Source organism: Physeter macrocephalus, chromosome 13 (assembly GCF_002837175.3).
Source record: "Physeter macrocephalus isolate SW-GA chromosome 13, ASM283717v5, whole genome shotgun sequence".
Lineage (NCBI taxonomy): Eukaryota > Metazoa > Chordata > Mammalia > Artiodactyla > Physeteridae > Physeter > Physeter macrocephalus.
In genome coordinates, this window is record NC_041226.1 from 86,307,367 (window position 1) to 86,326,080 (window position 18,714).

The 18,714-nt window shown below is 43.9% G+C and overlaps 1 protein-coding gene across 2 annotated transcripts in view; it reads right to left on the reverse strand.

Moving 5' to 3' along the window:
- The window catches only part of PRRT1B (proline rich transmembrane protein 1B), a 28,551-nt gene that overhangs the window by 7,313 nt on the left and 2,524 nt on the right, over positions 1-18,714 (reverse strand). For both annotated transcript variants that reach the window (XM_024126204.3, XM_028497750.2), the window contains exon 2: positions 157-617. In XM_024126204.3, the coding sequence (XP_023981972.1) occupies positions 157-617 (461 nt within the window). The remainder of the gene's footprint in view (positions 1-156; positions 618-18,714) is intronic.

Here is an 18,714-nt window from a genome sequence, read left to right on the forward strand (position 1 = left end):
CCCGGGGGGGGGGCGGCGGGGGGGGGGGGGGGGGGGGGGGGGGGGGGGGCGGGGGGGGGGGGGGGGGGCGGGGGGGAGGGGCGAGGGGCGAGGTGGGAGTGAACAGGGAGGGGGGCGGCGCCCAGGGAGGGGGGCGGCGCCCGCGGCCTGACTCACCACCGGGAAGGGCGCGAAGAGCGGCTGCGCGGTGGGCGCGGGGAAGAGCGGCGCGGGCGGGGGGTACAGGGCGGAGGCGGAGGGCGCGGGCGGGAAGAGCACTGGCTGCGGGAAGGGCGGTGGGTAGAGCAGGTGCGCGGCCTTGGGGTCGGGCGGCGCGTAGGGCGGGGGCTCGCCCACGAAGCCGATGTTGGGGACCCCACCGGCCACCGCCTTGGGCGCCTGCCGGGCCTCGCCTGCGGCCTCGGCCTGGTCTTGGGCGGGGGGCGTCGCGGAGGCCTCGGCCGCGGGTTCGCCGGGGGTGCCCTCCGGCGCCGGGGCGCTGCTTCCGTCCACGGCCGCTTCCTCGCTGGGCCCTCCGTCCTCCTCCAGGAGCTGCGGGCGGCGAGGGAGCTGCGGGAGCTCGGGGCGCGCGGTGCTCCCGGCGTCCTCGGGGCTGCCGCCCCCTTTCGCGTCCGCTCCTGGGAGGAAATGGCAGGGGTGGTGATCCCCCAGGAGGCTGCCGGGCCAGGTGGGAGTCCCCCCAAACCCCAGAACACAGCGCCTCCAGGGAGAAAGTCACAATGACCGTGCAGATCCTGACCCCTGGTGAACCCCGCACTCAGGCTTCTCCAAGCTGGGCCCTTGAGTCTTTACCCAAAGTGCAACAATAGGACAAGAAAACCAAGGCTCAGAGAGGTGAGGTGCCTTCCTGGTGATCACACAGCCAGTAATATATGGCCGGCTGAGATGGAAGGCAGGCCTTGCCCACACCTGCCAGCCCCTGGTCCAGAATGCCCCTGCTGGGAGGTGGCCCTGTCCCCACGGTCCTGCTGCCGCAGCCGACAGAACCAGGGAAGAAGCTTCAGCCCAGGGCAGCCCCCTCATAGGCTGTGCTGAGACACTGTCCAGTGGGGGCTGGTCTGAGGAGGTTAGCTGAGCCAATCAGGTTCTCGGCTCTGGAGTTGTCGGACCCCAGCCAAGCGAGTGACTTAAAAGAGCCAGGAGGTCACTAAGGGCCAAGTGCCTACTGAGGCAGATAAGGAACAGATAAGAACAGAAACAGGAATGGGGTGGGGGAGGGGCAGGGAGAGGCCAGGAGCAGTGGGAGGAGAGCAGACAACCCAGCAGCTTGAAGGGCGCTCAGAGGCCCTCAGCTGCCCAGCTGCCTTCCCTCCCTGGTCCTGGCCTCCAACATCCATACCATAAACTCTGGAGGCACCCCAGCTGGTCCCAGCAAGTGCTGAAGGTCCCCCTGCACCTCCTAAGAGCAGTTCTGACCAGCTGAGCACCTCTAGGCCTCAGGTAGGTCCTGAAGGAACAGCCTGGAAGGGTCCTGGGGCAGACCCCCTGGACCTGGGTGGGCATCCAAGGACCCACAGCAGGGACAGGCAACCCGTGGCGTGGCTTTGGAGGTTCATTTCCTAAGTGTCTTAAAGGGCTATAGAAGGCAGAGAATTAAGTAAACCAGACATGACAGTGACAGTGCTGGTGAGGGTGGAGGAGCCTTGCTGAAATCCCCCTCCCATCCTTCCCCCCCCCACCTCCACCTCCCAGACAGCTGGTGGGTGGAGTCAGAGGCTAGGGATCCTTGGGGAGGGATCCTCAATGGCAAGGAGTACTGAGCCCCTGAGAGCTCCCCACCCACTTCCTCCAGCAGCCAGGGTCTCACTCAGGGCATCTCCTACACACCCATCTGGTGTTCATGCCTCCACACCTCTACCCATGCTGTTCCCTCTATTTCTCTACCCCTTGAATCTGGACTCAGCCATGTGACTTGCTTTGGCCAATGGACCATTAATAAACATCTTGCACACAGAGGCTTTAAAAACCTACATCTCTCCACATTACCAGGGGCTGGTGAGGGATGAGGAGTTCGTGTTTAATGGGGACAGAGTTTCAGTTTACGATGATGAAAACATTCCGGAGGTGGAGGGTGGTGATGGTTGCACAACAGCATGAATGTACTTAATGCCCCTGAACTGTATACACTTATAAATGGTTAAAATGGTAAATCTTACATATATTTTACCAGTTTTTTAAAGCCTCTCTCTCCTGCTGATCACTACTAAAAACGCTAGACAAAATACAGAAGAAACTACCCAAAGACCCTGAAAAGTGAACAAAATCAAGCAGATTGTGGAGTGCAGTCAGAATGCAGAAGTGACCATAAAGGGGGTGAATTTCCCATTTTTTTCCTCTCATTTCCCTTAAAGCTCAAAGCTCCAGTCACAGCGCCACGTGATAGAGCACCAGAATGAGCAGCTAAAACTCCACTGGAAACTCTGTCATTCTAGCCAGAGGAACCAGGAAAGGGCCCCTGCAGAATGGAAATAGTGGGGAAATCCTAGAGAGGAAGTAGCTTCAGAGGGGGATCCCCTAGTTTTGTATGTGAACTGGGGTGACCAACGTATATCAGCTTGCCCAGGACTTACCCGGGTTTACTACTGAAAATCTCACATCCAGGCAAACCCCTTAGTCCCAAGCAAACTGGAATGGTTAGTCATCTTAGAATGGATCCACCAAGTCTTAGACTCACCCCCAAGCTGCATGTGTAGGGGACAGACCTAGACCAGCATAAGAAAGACTTTAAAAACTGGACCACTAAAAAAGCCAGAAAACGATTAACAAAATGGCAATAAGTGCATACCTATCGATTACTTTAAATGTAAATGGACTAAATTCTCCAAAAGACATAGAGTGGCTGAATGGGTAAAAAGACAAGATCCATCTATATGCCATCTACAGGAGATTCACTTCATATGTAAGCACACACACAGACTGAAAATGAAGGAATAGAAAAACATATTCAATGCAAAAGGAAACCAAAAAGCCTGGGGTAGCTCTACTTATATAACAAAAAGAGACTATAAAACAAAAACTGTAATAAGAGAAAAAGAAGAGCATTACAAAATGATAAAGGGGTCAAATCCAACAAGAAGATATAACATTAGTAAATATTTATGCAACCAACATAGGAGCACCTAAACATAAACGCAAATAATAACAGACCTAAAGAAAGAAATCGACAGCAATACAATAGTGGACTTTAAATATTTTTTTTTTTTTTTTTTTTTTTTTTTTGTGGTACGCAGGCCTCTCACTGTTGTGGCCTCTCCCATTGCGGAGCACAGGCTCCAGACGCGCAGGCTCAGCGGCCATGGCTCACGGGCCCAGCCGCTCCGCGGCATGTGGGATCTTCCCGGACCGGGGCACGAACCCATGTGCCCTGCATCGGCAGGCGGACTCTCAACCACTGCGCCACCAGGGAAGCCCACAATAGTGGACTTTAATACCCACCCTACATCAATGGAAAAATCATCCAAGCAAAAAAGAAAAAATCAATAAGGAAAGAGCGACCTTAAAGGACATGTTAGACCAGATAAACTCAACAGATATATACAGAATATTGGATTCAAAAGAAACAATACACATTCTCATCAAGTGCACATGGAACATTCTCCAGGATAAATAATGGTAGGCCACAAAGTAAGCTTTATAAATTTAAGAAGACTGAAATCATATCAAGCATCTTTGCCAACCACAGTTGTATGAAACCAGAAATCAATTACAAAAAGAAAACTGGAAAATTCACAAATACGGAGGTTAAACAACATGCTACTGAACAACCAATGCGTCAAAGAAGAAATCAAAAGGGAAATTTAAAAAAATACCTTCAGGGACGTCCCTGGTGGCGCAGTGGTTAGGAGTCCATCTGCAAGTGTAGGGGACATGGGTTCAATCCCTGGTTTGGGAGGATCCCACATGCCACAGAGCAGCTGGGCCCATGCACCACAACTACTGAGCCCACACGCCACAACTGCTGAAGCCTGCGTGCTTAGAGCCCATGCTCTGCAACAAGAGAAGCCACAAGAGAGAGCCCGGGCACAGCAATGAAGAGTAGCCCCCACTCGCCGCAACTAGAGAAGGCCTGCGCACAGCAACGAAGACCCAGTGCAGCCAAAAAGTAAATAAATAAATAAATACCTTCAGACAAATGAAAATGGATAGAACATACCAAAACTTATGCAACGCATCAAAAGCAGTTCTGGGAGGAAAGTTCATAACAATAAATGCCTATACAACATCAGAAATCTCAAAAAAACACTCTATACCTCAAGGAACTAGAAAAAATGAAGCCCAAAGCTAGCAGAAGTTAGGAAATAACAAAGATCAGAGTGGAGATAAATAAAATAGAGATTAAAAAGACAATAGAAAATATTAAAGAAATGAAGAGCTGGTTCTCTGAAAAGATAAACAAAATGGACAAATCTTTAGCTAGACTAAGAAAAAAAGAGAAGATTCAAATAAATAACATAAAAAATGAAAGAGGACACGATACCACCAATACCACAGAAATACAACGGCTCATAAGAGACTACTATGAAAAATTACATGACAACAAATTTGCCAACCTAGAAGACATAAATTCCTAGACACATACAATCTGCCAACACTGAATCATAAGAAAGAATATCTGAACAGATTGATTACTAGGAGACTGAATCAGTAATCAAAAACCTCCCAGCAAACAGAAATCCAGGACCAGATGGCTACCAAACGTTCAAAGAATTAATACCAATCCTCAAACTCTACCAAAAATGTAGAAGAGGCAGAAACACTTCCAAACACATTTTATGAAACCAGCATTACCTTGATATCAAAACCAGAAAAGGATGCCACAAGAAAATTACAGACCAATATCCCTGATAAACATAGACGTAAAAATCCTCATCAAAAAATATTAGCAAACAAAACTCAACAATACATTAAAAGAGTCATACATCATTATCAAATAGAATTTATTACAGAGATGCAAGGATGATTCAACATCTGCAAAAAAATCAATGTGGTTTACCACATAAACAAAATGAAGAACATACATCATATGATCATCTCAATAGATGTTGATAAAGCATTTGACAATTCAATATCTATATATGATAAAAACACTCAACAAAGTGGGTATAGAGGAAATGTACCTCAACATAATAATAAAGGTCACGTACAATAAGCTCACAGCCAATATCATATCAATGGTAAAAAAAAAAAAAAAAACTGAAAAGCTTTTGCTTTAAGATCAGGAACAAGACAAGGGTGCTCAACAGAGTATTGGAAGTCCTAGCCACAGCAATCAGACAAGAAAAAGAAATAGAAGGAATCCAAATTGGAAAAGAAATAAAACTGTCACTATTTTAGATGACATGATATTATATATAGAAAACCCTAAAAACTCCACCAAAAAACCTTTAGAATTAATAAATGAATTCAGTAAAGTTGCAGAATATGAATTCAATATACACAACTCTGTTGCATTTCTATACACTAATAGCAAACTAAAAGAGAAATTAAGAAAATAATCCCATTATCAAATAGAATAAAATACCTATCAAACAGAATACTTAGGAATAAATTTAACCAAGCAGATGAAAGATCTGTACACTGAAAACAATAAGCCCTCAGTGAAAGAAATTGAAGAAGACAAATAAAAGATAGTCTGTGCTCATGGATTGGAAAAATTAATGTTGTTAAAATATCCATACTACCCAAAGCAATCTATAGGTTCAATGCAACTCCTATCAAAATTCCAACAGCATTTCTCACAGAAATAGGAGAAACAATCCTAAAATTTGTATGGAACCACAAAAGACCTCAAATAGCCAAAGCAATCTTGAGAAAGAAGAACAAAGCTGGAGGCATCATGCTCCCCAATTTCAAACTATATTACAAAGCTACACTAATCAAAACAGTGTGGTATTGGCATAAAAACAGACACACAGATGAATTTCAAAGAAGAAAAAGCTCAGAAGTAAACCAACCTATATATCATGAATTAATTTACGACAAAGGAGCCAAGAATACACAATGGGGAAAGGACAGTCTCTTCAATAAATGGTGTTGGGAAAATTGGACAGCCACATGCAAAAGAATGAAACTGCGCCACTATCTTACACCATACCCCCAAATTAACTCAAAATGGTTTAAAGACTTGAGTGTAAGACCTGAAACCATAAAACTCCCAAAAGAAAACATAGGCAGTAAGCTTCTTGACATCAGTCTTGACAATGATTTTTTTTAGATTTGAAGCCAAAAGCAAAGGCAACAAAAGCAAAAACACACAAGTTGGGATTACATCAAACTAAAAAGTTTCTGCACAGCAAAGGAAACTATCAACAAAATGAACTGGCAACCTACTGAATGGGAGAAAATATTTGCAAATCATATATCTGATAACAGGGTGATATCCAAAGTATATAAAAAATTCATAAAACTCAATGGCAAAAAATAAACCCACAATTAAAAATTGGGCAGAGGGGTCTTCCCTGGTGGTCCAGCAGTTAAGACTCCACGCTCCCAATGCAGGGGGCCCAGGTTCGATCCGTGGTCAGGGAACTAGATCCCACAAGCATGCTGCAACTAAGAGCCTGCATGTTGCAACTAAGATCCCGTGTGCCACAACTAAGACCTGGCGCGGCCAAATAAATGAATACATTTTTTTTAAAAAACTGGACAGAGGATCTGAGCAGACATTTTTCCAAAGACATAAGGGGGACCAACAGGTACATGAAGAGATGCTCAATCAGGGAAATGCAAATCAAAACCACAATGAGATATCACCCCACTCTGTTAGAATGGCTATCATCAAAAAGAAATAACAAGTGTTGGTGAGGAGGTGGAAAAAATGGAACCCTTGTACACTGCTGGTGGGAACATAAACTGGTGCCACCACTATGGAAAACAGTATGGAGATTCCTGAAAAAACTAAACTAGAACTACTATATGACCCAGCATTTCCACTTCTGGGTATTTATCTGAAGGAAACGAAAACACTAACTCAAAAAGCTATATGCACTCACACGTTCATTGCAGCATTATTTTCAACAGCTAAGACGTGGAAACAACCTAAGTGTCCACCGATGGATGAACAGATAAAGAAAATGGTATATATCTAGACACACACACAATAGAATATTATTCAGCAGAATGAAATCTTGCTATTTGCAACAACAGGGATGGACCTTGAGAGCATTACGCTAAGTGAAATAGGTCAGACAGAGAAAGACAAATACCGCATGATCTCACTTACATGTGAAATCTGAAAAAAAAAAAAAAAAAAACCTGAGTTCATGGATATAGAGAACAGATTGGTGGTTGCCTGAAATGGGGATGGAGGTGGGCAAAATGAGTGAAGGGCATCAAAAGGTACAAACTCAGTTATAACATAAGTCCTGAGGATGTAGTGTACAGCATGGTGACTATAGTTAATAATACTGTATTGTTGGGGCTTCGCTGGTGACGCGGTGGATAAGAATTCGCCTGCCAATGCAGGGGACACAGGTTCGACCCCTGGTCCAGGAAGATCCCACATGCCACGGAGCAACGAAGCCCGTGTGCCACAACTACTGAGCCTACACTCTACAGCCCGCGAGCCACAACTACAGAGCCTGTGTGCCACAACTACTGAAGCCCACGCGCCTAGAGCCCATGCTCCACAACAAAGAGAGGCCACAGCAATGTCTCAGCCCACACACTGCAACGAAGAGTAGCCCCCACTCGCCGCAACTAGAGAAAGCCTTCACGCAGCAACAAAGACCCAACACAGCCAAAAAACAAAACAAAAAAACCTTAAAAAAAAAAGTACTGTATTGCATATTTGAAAGTAGCTAGAAGAGTGGTTCTTGAAAGTTCTCATCACAAGAAAACAATTTTTCTAACTATTATGGTGACAGATGTTAACTGGACTTATTGTGGTGATCATTACACAATATATACAAATATCAAATCATTACATTGTACACCTGATATTAGTGTAATGTTATGGCAATTGTACCTCAATAAAAAAACAAAAAACTGGACCAAGATTGGAAATGCTACTCATAGAAGGTGAAACAACTAGTGATCTGAAACTACCCAAGTTGACTGCCTACTAAAACAAAACATATCAAGACTTTCCAGGGAATTATAACAGGACTGAGAATCTACACAACATAATATTCGCAATGTACAGGACACAATCCCAAAATCATTCACCATACAAAGAACTAGGAAAACGTGACCAGTCCTCAAGGGAAAAGACAATCAACATATGTCCACCTGGAGATGACCTAGACGTTGGAATTATCAGAAAAAACGGCTGTTATAACTAGGCTCCATGAGGAAAGATAAACACACTTGAGAAAAGCTCTCAATAAAGAATTAGAAAGTTTGATGGGAAAAAAAGGAACCAACTGGAAATTTTCAACTAAAACACACAATATCTGAATTTTTTTTTTTTAATTCACTGATTGGTCTCAATATCAAAATGGAGGTGACAGGGAAAATAAAAGTCAGTGAACTTGAATAAGCACCAATCCAACAAACAGATTAAGGGGAAAAAAAAAAAGAATAGTGCCTCAGGGACCTGTGTGGTAACACAAGAAGGTCTTCACTCCATGTTCCAGTCAAGTCCCAGGACAGATTTTAGGAAAAATATATTTGAAGGAATAATGGCAGCTAACTTCCTAAATGTGGTGAAAGACAAATTCATAAAACTCAGAAAATCCAGAACAGGCACTCTGTAGGAGCAAACCACCCAGATACGTCATCATAAAACGTCTCAAAACCAAAGATAACAAAAAAGCCTTGAAAACAGGCAGAGGAAGATGACACGTTGTCTACAGGGGAACAACAATTTGAATTTCCACAGATAGCCAAGAGACGACCGAGGTCAGAAGACAGTGGATCAACCCAGAAATCGATATCTAAAGGAAATGTCCTTCAGGGACTTCCCTGGGGGTCCAGTGGTTAAGACTCGGTGCTTCCAGAGCAGGGGTGGGCGGGTTTGATCCCTGGTTGGGGAATTAAGGTACCACATGCCACGAGGCCAAAAGAAATAAAATAAAACAAAACTTAAAGGAAATGTCCTTCAGGAATAAAGGCATGTATTCATTTTCTATTGCTGTATAACAAATTCTCATAAATATAGTGGCTTACAACACCCATCCACCTCACATCCATTATAATGACTACAATCAAAAAATAAATAAATAAAACCCAGAGGCTAGGATGTGGAGAAATCAGAGCCCTTGTGCACTGTTAGTGGGAATGCAAAACGGTGCAGCCATATGGCAATTCCACAAAAAATTAAAAATAGAATTTCCCGGGAATTATCTGGCAGTCCAGTGGTTAGGACCCAGCCCTTTCACTGCCGTGGCCTGAGTTCAATCCCTGGTCGGGAAACTAAGATCCCACACGCCTCACAGTGCGGCTAAATAAATAAATAATGTTTTAAATAAATTAATTAATTAAAATAGAATTTCCACATGATCCAATAATTCCACTTCTGGGTATATATCCAGAAGAACTGAAAGCAGGAGCTTTAAGAGATATTTATACACCCATGTTCATAGCAGCACCATTCACAAAAACTAAAAGGTGGAAGCAACCCAAGTGTCTACCAACAGATGAATGGATAAGCAAAGTGTGGTCTGTCCATACAATGGAGTGTTATTCAGCCTTTACAAGGAAGGAAATTATGACAACGAGGAGGAAACTTAAGGACGTTACTCTAAGTGAAATAAGCCAGAGACAAAAAGGCAAATATTGTATGATTCCACTGTCTGAGGCCCTTAGAGCAGTCAAACTCAGAGACAGAAAGGGGGATGGTGGTTACCAGGAACTGGGATAGCGGCGGGAATGGAGACGTTGTTTAATGGGTGGAGAGTTTCAGCTTGGAAAGATGAAAGAAGTTATGGAGATGGATGGTGGTGATGGTTACACAACAATGTAAATGCATTTAGTACCACTGAACTGTACACTTAAAAATTGTTAAGATGATAAATCTTATGTTATGTGTATTTTACAACAATTTTTTTAATGGGGAAAATTTACCAAAATGCTCATGTACTAACTCACAGTTCTGTAGGTCAGAAGTCCAGGCTGACTCAACTCAGGGTCTTACCAGGCCAACATCAAGGTGTCAGTTGGAATGGGCTCTTACCTGGAGCTCTAAGGAAGAATCTATATGCAAGTTCATTCAGGTTGTTGGCAAATTCCAGTTCTGTGGGTCTGAGGTTCTCTGCTCCCAGAGGCTGCTCACTGTCCTTCCCATGTGACTATTTCGATCTTTAAAGCCAGGGATGCACATCAGATCCCTCTCATGCTTCAAAATTCCCTGTCTTCCCTTCTACTACCAGGTAGAGAGACATTTCTGCTTTTAAAGGGCTCACTTGATTAGGTCAGGCCCACCCAGAAAAACTCTCTCGATTTTAAAATCAACTGACTTGAGACTTTAATAACATCTGTAAAATCCCTTCACAGCAGTACCTACACTAGTGTTTGATTGAATAACTAGGGAAGGGAAACCTGGGTGTCATCTTTAGAGCTCTGCCTACCACAGGTAAAATAAAGTCATTCTCAGATGAAAGAAAACTAAGAGAATTCCTTGCCAGAGAACTTCTGTTAACAGAAAGGCTAAAAGAAGTTCTTTGGGCTGAAAAGAAATAATACCAGAGGTAAACTTGAAACTTCAGAAATAAAGGAAGAACCACAGATGTATAATTATTGGGGTGAATATAAAAGATAATTTTTTCCTCTTAAATCCTCTAATATATGACGGTTGAAGGCCAAAATTATAACATTTTATGATGAGTTTGCAATGTGTACAGATGTATTATACATGAAAACTATAACACTTATTAAGCTTATAAATGGATGGGCATGAGGGTAAAGAGACCTCTAAGGTTACAAGGTTCTACATTTTACGGGAAGTGATACAATGCTAACTCTAAGTAGACTATGAAAAGTTAGGTAGGTATTTTAACCCCTAGAGCAACCACTAAAAAAATAACATGAAGCTATGCAGCCAAAACACCAGGAAATAAAATGGAATACTAAAAAATATTTAAGTAATACCCAAAAAAGGTAGGGAGTGGGGCACAGCACGGGAGGGGAAGAGGTGGAAACCAGAGGAACAAAACAGAGGTAAAGAGAAAACAGTAATAAAATTATATACTTAAATGTAACCATATCAATAATTACTTTAAATGTTGATGGTCTAAACTTTCCAGTTAAAATGCAGAGATTGGCAAAATGAATAAAAACCGAGACTTACAAGCAACCTACAATAGATAAACTTTAAATACAAAGACACAGAGAGCTGAAAGTAAATGGGTGGAAAAAGATATGCCAAATAAACAGTAAGCAAAAAAGGCTGGAGTGGCTCTTTTAATATTAGATAAAATAGGCAAAGCCCGGGCGCCTAGAGCCCGTGCTCCGCAGCAAGAGAAGGCACCACAATGAGAAGCCCACGCACCGCAACTTAGAGTAGCCCCCGCTCACCGCAACTAGAGAAAGCCCGCGCGCAGCAACAAAGACCCAACGCAGCCAAAAAAGAAAAAAAAAAGTCAGTGTTAAAGAAGATGTGCTATATATATATATGTATGTGTATATACATGTATGTATGTGTAATACACACACACACACACACACACAATGGAATACTACTTAGCAAAAAAAGAGACAGAATGAAATAATGCCATTTGCTGCAACATGTATGGGCCTAGAGATAATCATAGTAAGTGAAGTAAGTCAGAGAAAGACAAACATCAGATGATATCTCTTATATGCAGAATCTAAAATATTATACAAAGGAACTTATTTACAAAACAGAAACAGACACATACATAGAAAACAAACTTATGGTTACCAAAGGGGAAAGGGGGGAGGGAGGGATAAATAAGGAGTATGGGATTAGCAGATACAAACTATAATACTGTATGCAAAAGAGATAAACAACAAGATCCTACTGTACAGCACAGGGGACTATATTCAATATCTTGTAATAACCTATAATTGTAACTAACACAACACTGTAATTTAACTATACTTCAATTTTTTTTAATGGCTTAAAAAATTTGAAAACAGGGAATTCCCTGGCAGTCCAATGGTTAGGACTCCGTGCTTTCACTGCCGAGGGCGCGGGTTGGATCCCTCGTTGGGGAAACTAAGATCCCACAAGCCGCACAGCCAAAAAATTTTTTTTAAAGTACAAATTTCCAGTTATAAGATAAAATTATAATTATAAAATATTTCCAGTTATAAGATGGGTACTAGGGATGTAATGTACAACATGATAAATTAACACTGCTGAATGTTACATATGAAAGTTGTTAAGAGAGTGGATCCTGGGAGTTCTCATCACAAGGAAAAAATATCTGGGGAGTTCCCTGCCAAGGACACGGATTTGATCCCTGGCTGGCAAACTAAGATCCCGCAAGCTGCACAGCGCGGCCAAAAAAATAAAGGTTTAAAAAAATAAACAAAAAACTCTTTAAAGGATGAAAGAGCATTGTTAGGTAGGAAGGATTTGGGGCTGACCACGTAATTCTCGATTCCAAGCAGGTGAACAAACATGTTATATATGATGGTGTGAGGAATGGAGAAATTAGCGGGGAAGACTTGTTTTTCCTTAAAATTCTTCTTAAAATGGACATGTGAGAATAGAGTAAATGTTCTCAGTGATTGTAACTATTTGAAGATTTCCAAAAGGTATAATTCTAACCTTTCAAATATGACGTAGATTATTGAAGTTCAGTAAGAATTAGCATAAAATATTAGCATTATCGTAATACTAAGAGGATGAAACACAGGACAGAGTATAATAAATTCATGTAATCCTTTTGAAATAACTGTAAAGAAGTTGAGGAAAGTCTTCTGTCTAAACAGAAAGTTTTCTAGCTGTTGTAAAGCACTAAATTCACTTTAAAAATATTAACCATGCATGCTTATTAAAATAAATGCTTGGCTTTTAAAAAAAATAAATAAAAAGGACATTCTTTAAAAAAACAAAACAAAATTGGAGGACTTTACCTGATTTCAAGACTTACTATAAATCTACAATAAACGAGACAGTTCATATTAATGAAAGGATAGACACATACATCAGTGTAGCACTAAAATAGTGGAGTATCAAAACAGACACATATCTATTTGGTCAGTTGATTTTTGCCAAATGGGGAAAGGAAAGTTTTTTTAATAATTGGTGTAAGAGCAACTGGCTATCTTTTTTTTTTTTTTTTTTCGGTACGCGGGCCTCTCACTGTTGTGGCCTCTCCCGTTGCGGAGCACAGGCTCCGGACGCGCAGGCTCAGCGGCCATGGCTCACGGGCCCAGCCGCTCCACGGCATGTGGGATCTTCCCGGACCGGGGCACAAACCCGCGTCCCCTGCATCGGCACTGCGCCACCAGGGAAGCCCCAACTGGCTATCTTTGTGGAAAAAAAGTGAATATTGACTCTTTCCTCACAACATACACAGAAATTAACTAAAATACATCATAAACCCAAATGTAACACCTAAAACTATAAAACTTCTGGAAAAAATATAGGAGAATATCTTTGTGACCTTAGACTAGATAAATAAATACTATGTATGACACCAAAAGCATGATCCATAAGAGAAAAAAAATGCATATATTGGACTTCAAAATAAAAAACTTTCTTCAAAAGACATCACTAAGAAATACAAAGTCACATCACAGAGTGGGAGAAAATATAACACAGATACCAGACAAAGGAGTTGTATCAACACTGTATAAAGAACTCTTAAACTCAATAATAAGTCAAATATCCCAATAAGAAAGTGGACAAAATATGTGTCTACTTCACCAAAGTAGACACTCAGATGGTCAATAAGCACATAAAAAGATGCTACATGTCTTTAGTCATCAGAAATGCCATCAAAATTAGAAATGCCAATTAAAACGAGATATCACTACACATCCATTAGAACGGCTAAAATTAAAAACAAAACCAACCAACCTAACCTTAGCAAGCTTTGGTAAGTATGTAATACAATGGAAGCAGGAAACAAACACTGCAAATAGGAAAATAAAATAGTTAAACCACTTTGGGAAACAGTTTGACAATTCCTTAAGAAGTTAAACATACATATACCATAAGATTCAGCTATTCCATTCCTAGGTGCTTACTCAAGGGAAATAAAAATATATAACCACACAAATGTGTACAGAAACTCTGTTTGCAGTAGACCCAAACTGGAAACAACCCAAAAAGTCCACAACCAGATGAATGGATAAAGCAATTGTGCTGTATCCATACACTGGAATACGTCTGCAGAAGCAGCTCCATGATCCCTGCCTCCTGACATGTAATTCTCTCCCCTTGAGTGTCCCGGACTGCCTGACTTTTTTACCGCGTGACTTTTCTTTTTTTGGCCATGTTGCTCGGCTTGTGGGAATCTCAGTTCCCCGACCAGGGATCGAACCCGCACCCTCGGCAGTGAGAGCACAGAGTGCTAACACTGGACCCCCAGGGAATTCCCTGCATGACTTCTAATGAAGAGACTATGGCAGCAGGTATGGGGTCACTTCTGAGATTAAGTGCTTTTATTTTTTTTATTTATTTATTTTTTTGTGGTATGCGGCCCTTCCTCTGCTGCGGCCTCTCCCGTTGCGGAGCACAGGCTCCGGACGCGCAGGCTCAGCGGCCATGGCTCACGGGCCCAGCCGCTCCGCGGCACGTGGGATCCTCCCAGACCGGGGCGCGAGCCCGGTTCCCCTGCATCGGCAGGCGGACGCGGAACCACTGCGCCACCAGGGAAGCCCCTAGGTGCTTTTATTTTTAATATTTTATTTATTTATTCGTTTATTTATTTATTTTGGCTTCACCGGGTCTCAGTTGCTGCATGTGGGATCTAGTTCCCCAACCAGGGATCGAACCCAGGCCCCCTGCGTTGGGAGTGTGGAGGCTTACCCACTGCACCACCAGGGAAGTCCCAAGATTAGGTTTTAAAAAGATCATAGCTTCTTGTCAATTGCTCGGTCTCTGGCAACTCCAGGAGGAAGTGAACCATGGTGGGAAGGGCCCACGTGACGCAACAGGACACTGAGGCCCTAGCCAACAACCGGGTAAGTGCGTTTGCAGGCAGCCCTTCAGCCTCTGCTGAGTCTTGCGGTGACTGCATCCCGGCTGATGACTTGGCTACAACTTCAGGAGAAACTCAAGCCACAGGCACCCAGCCCAGCCACACCAGGCTGTGCAGTAATAAATGGGGGCTGTTTAAAACCTAAGTGTTGAGGGTACAGATCTTCCTCAACTCACGATGGGGTTACCTCCTGAGAAACCCATCAAAAGTTGAAGATATCGGGCTTTCCTCGTGGCACAGTGGTTAAGAATCTGCCTGCCAATGCAGGGGACACGGGTTCGAGCCCTGGTCCAGGAGGATCCCACATGCCGTGGAGCAACTAAGCCCGTGCACCACAACTACTGAGCCCGCGCTCTAGAGCCCGCGAGCCACAACTACTGAGCCCTCGTGCCACAACTAATGAAGCCCAGACGCCTAGAGCCCGTGCTCCGCAACAAGAGAAGCCACCGCAATGAGAAGCCCGCGCACCACAACGGAGAGTAGCCCCCGCTCGCCACGACCAGAGAAAGCCCGCGCACAGCAACGAAGACCCAACACAGCCAAAAAAAATAAATGATAATAAATTTTTTTTTAAGTTGAAAATATAGTAAGTCAAAATAGCATTTAGTACACCTCACCTCTGGAACATCGTAGCTTAGCCCAGCCTACCTTAAACGTGGTCAGAACACTTACATTAGCCTATAGTTGGGCAAAATCATCTAACACAAAGCCTATTTGATACTAAAGTGTTGAGTGCCTCATGTCATTTGTTGAACACTGTACTGAAAATGAAAACTAGAATGACTGAACGGGTACAGAATGTGTCAGTTGTTTACCCTCATGCTCCCGTGGCTGACCGGGGACAGAGGCCCTGCCACTGCATGTCACCAGTGCAGGAAAAATCAAAATTCAAAACGGAAAATAGGGTTTCTACCGAATGCACTTCACCTTCGCACCATCGTAAAGTCGAAAAATCAGAAGTTGAACCATCGTAAGTAAGCTGGGGACCATCTATAATTTGTTTAACAGTCACAAGTACTCAGCAGTAAAAAGGAATGAACTGTGGATACGCACAGCAGCCCACATGGATGGATCGCTAAATCATTAGACTGAGGAAAAGCAGCCAGTCAAAAAGAGTCCAGGCTATATGATTTCATGTATATAAAGTCCCAGAACGTGCCTTCTTAGACGGACAGGAAGCCATTCCATAGTTGCAGGGAGGGATTACCAAGGGCACAAGGAAAATTTTGGGGGTGAAGATTATTTTGATGTAGTGATAGCTTGAAAGACGCGTAATACGTCAAAACTGATCAAAGTGTACATTTTAAATTGTACCCCAAATAAAGTTCAAACATTCTTTAAAGAAAAAATATTTTAAAACACTTGCACACTGGGGCTTGCTCTCTCCCACTTCTAGGAATCCTTCTGTCACTGCTGTGAGGGAGGGAGCCCGCTGGCTCAGCTCCAAGGAGGAGAATGGGGGCTCCCGGCCAATGGCTTACCAATCCCCACACCACCCAGCCCCACTGAGCTCGCCCCGACCTGCAAAATCATGAGAAATAATAAATGTCTGTTGTTTTAGGCCACCCGGTTTGCGGTTGGTTTGTTCCGCAACAAAAGCCAACTGATAACTGACACAGAAGGTTTCCTTTGGGAGTGTTGGAAGTGAGGAGAGGAGGCAAAGGTGGAATAAAGGGAGACACAGCTGTAGCCAGAGGGCTATGGACAAGCGGACGGACCTGGGCGGTACGGAGGCGGTGCACCAGGCCTGGCAGCATCAGGGGGGAGGAGGGGAAGGGAGCTGACAAGAGCAACGGGGCAGATCAGATCTCTCTTCTCTCCCCGCTCAGTGCCCAGGGCAGAGCTGGCCTGGTGGATATGGGATGAGGTTCTTTTTTTTTTTGGCCATGCCACGCGGCATGCAGGATCTTAGTTCCCCGACCAGGGATTGAACCCGGGGCCCCAGCAGTGAAGGGACCAAGTCCTAACCACTGGACCACGAGGGAAGTCCCTGGGCTGAGGTTCTGGGTCATGATCAGGAGCTGGAGTTCGGGGGCCAGACTGCCTGGGCTGCTTCCTTTCCCTGTGCCCTCTCAGTCTCCTCATCCTTAAAATGGGGACGCCACCACTTCTCGGGGTTACTGTGGGGATGAAATGAGTGTATGCATGTACAGTGCTTGGGCGCTCCACTAACCCTGGCTACCGTATCTGAGGTTAGGAAGCGGCTGGGAGATGAGAAACTGGAAGGGTGTTCCGGCCAGTTTGGGGAATCGGTAAGAAGTGGAGGAAATCAAAGCCAATGAGGAATGAGATCACACGTAACGTCAGCAAGGTCTGTGACTTCTGAGTTTGGTCCAGAGAGCTGGGCTCTTCCAAGAGGACCTCTGTGGGGGGCTTCAGGGTTGCTGATCTATTGGAGGGTGGGTGTGGCCTAAATATCCCTGTGGGAGACACCAGGGCAGCTCCCAACCTCACCGACCCAGCCAAGGGCTGGAGTTTTCAAATAAGGCAACAAGAACAAAAGGAACATTGTGGGGAAAATGAGAAGTTGTGTTCGCTGTCTACGCCAGAGGGCCTTCCTCTAAGCCCAGGGGCCACTGGCTGACCTACTTATGAAGCTCTCAGCCAAAATCCACCACCCTTGGTACACAAAGCCCCCAAACCACCCTCTGAATATGCAGCTAGGCATAGGCACCCAGCCGCCAGCCATTCAGTCCCACAAGTTTCCACTGGGCAACTCCTGTGGACTAGTGTTCTAGGCTCAGAAATACAATGCTGGACGGACCGAGAGATGATCATACTAAGTGAAGTCAGTCAGACAGAGAAAAACAAATATCATATGATATCACTTACAGGTGGAATCTAAAAAACTGATACAAATGAACTTATTTACAAGACAGTAACAGACTCACAGACATAGAAAACAAATTTATGGTTACCAAAGGGGAATGGGATGGGGGATAAATTAGGAGCTTGGGATTAACAGCTACAAACTACTATATATAAAATAGACAAACAACAAGGACCTACTGTAGAGCACAGGGAACTATATTCAATATCTTATAATAACCTATAATGGAAAAGAATCTGAAAAAGAATATATACATAACTGAATCACTTTGCTGTACACCTGAAACTAACACAACACTGGAAATCAACTATACTTAAAATCAACTATACTTAAAAAAAAAAAGAATTCTCTACACAAACCCCACAAAAATACCATGATTTCAGCAGGGTCAGGTGCCTGTGGGGCTGCTCAGTGGATGAAGCTTTGCCACTAAGCTGTCCAAGTGAAGAGCAGTGATAGTGCTCGGAACTGCAGCTACCATTTTTAAGCATTTATCGGGTGCCAGGCCCTGAGGAACAGACATGACATCTGCATTAACCCTGAGCCAGCTTTGCCACCCTGTGAACGATGGCTCTGCCACCTTAGAGACAAACTCTCCATGTCTCCCTTTCCTCATCTGTAAATGAGGATAATAATAGTAACGCTCGTTTAAAAATAATAACAGGGACTTCCCTGGTGGCGCAGTGGTTAAGAATCCGCCTGCTAATGCAGGGGACACGGGTTCGAGCCCTGGTCCGGGAAGACCCCACATGCCGCGGAGCAACTAAGCCCGTGCGCTACAACTACTGAGCCTGCGCTCTAGAGCCCGCGAGCCACAGCTACTGA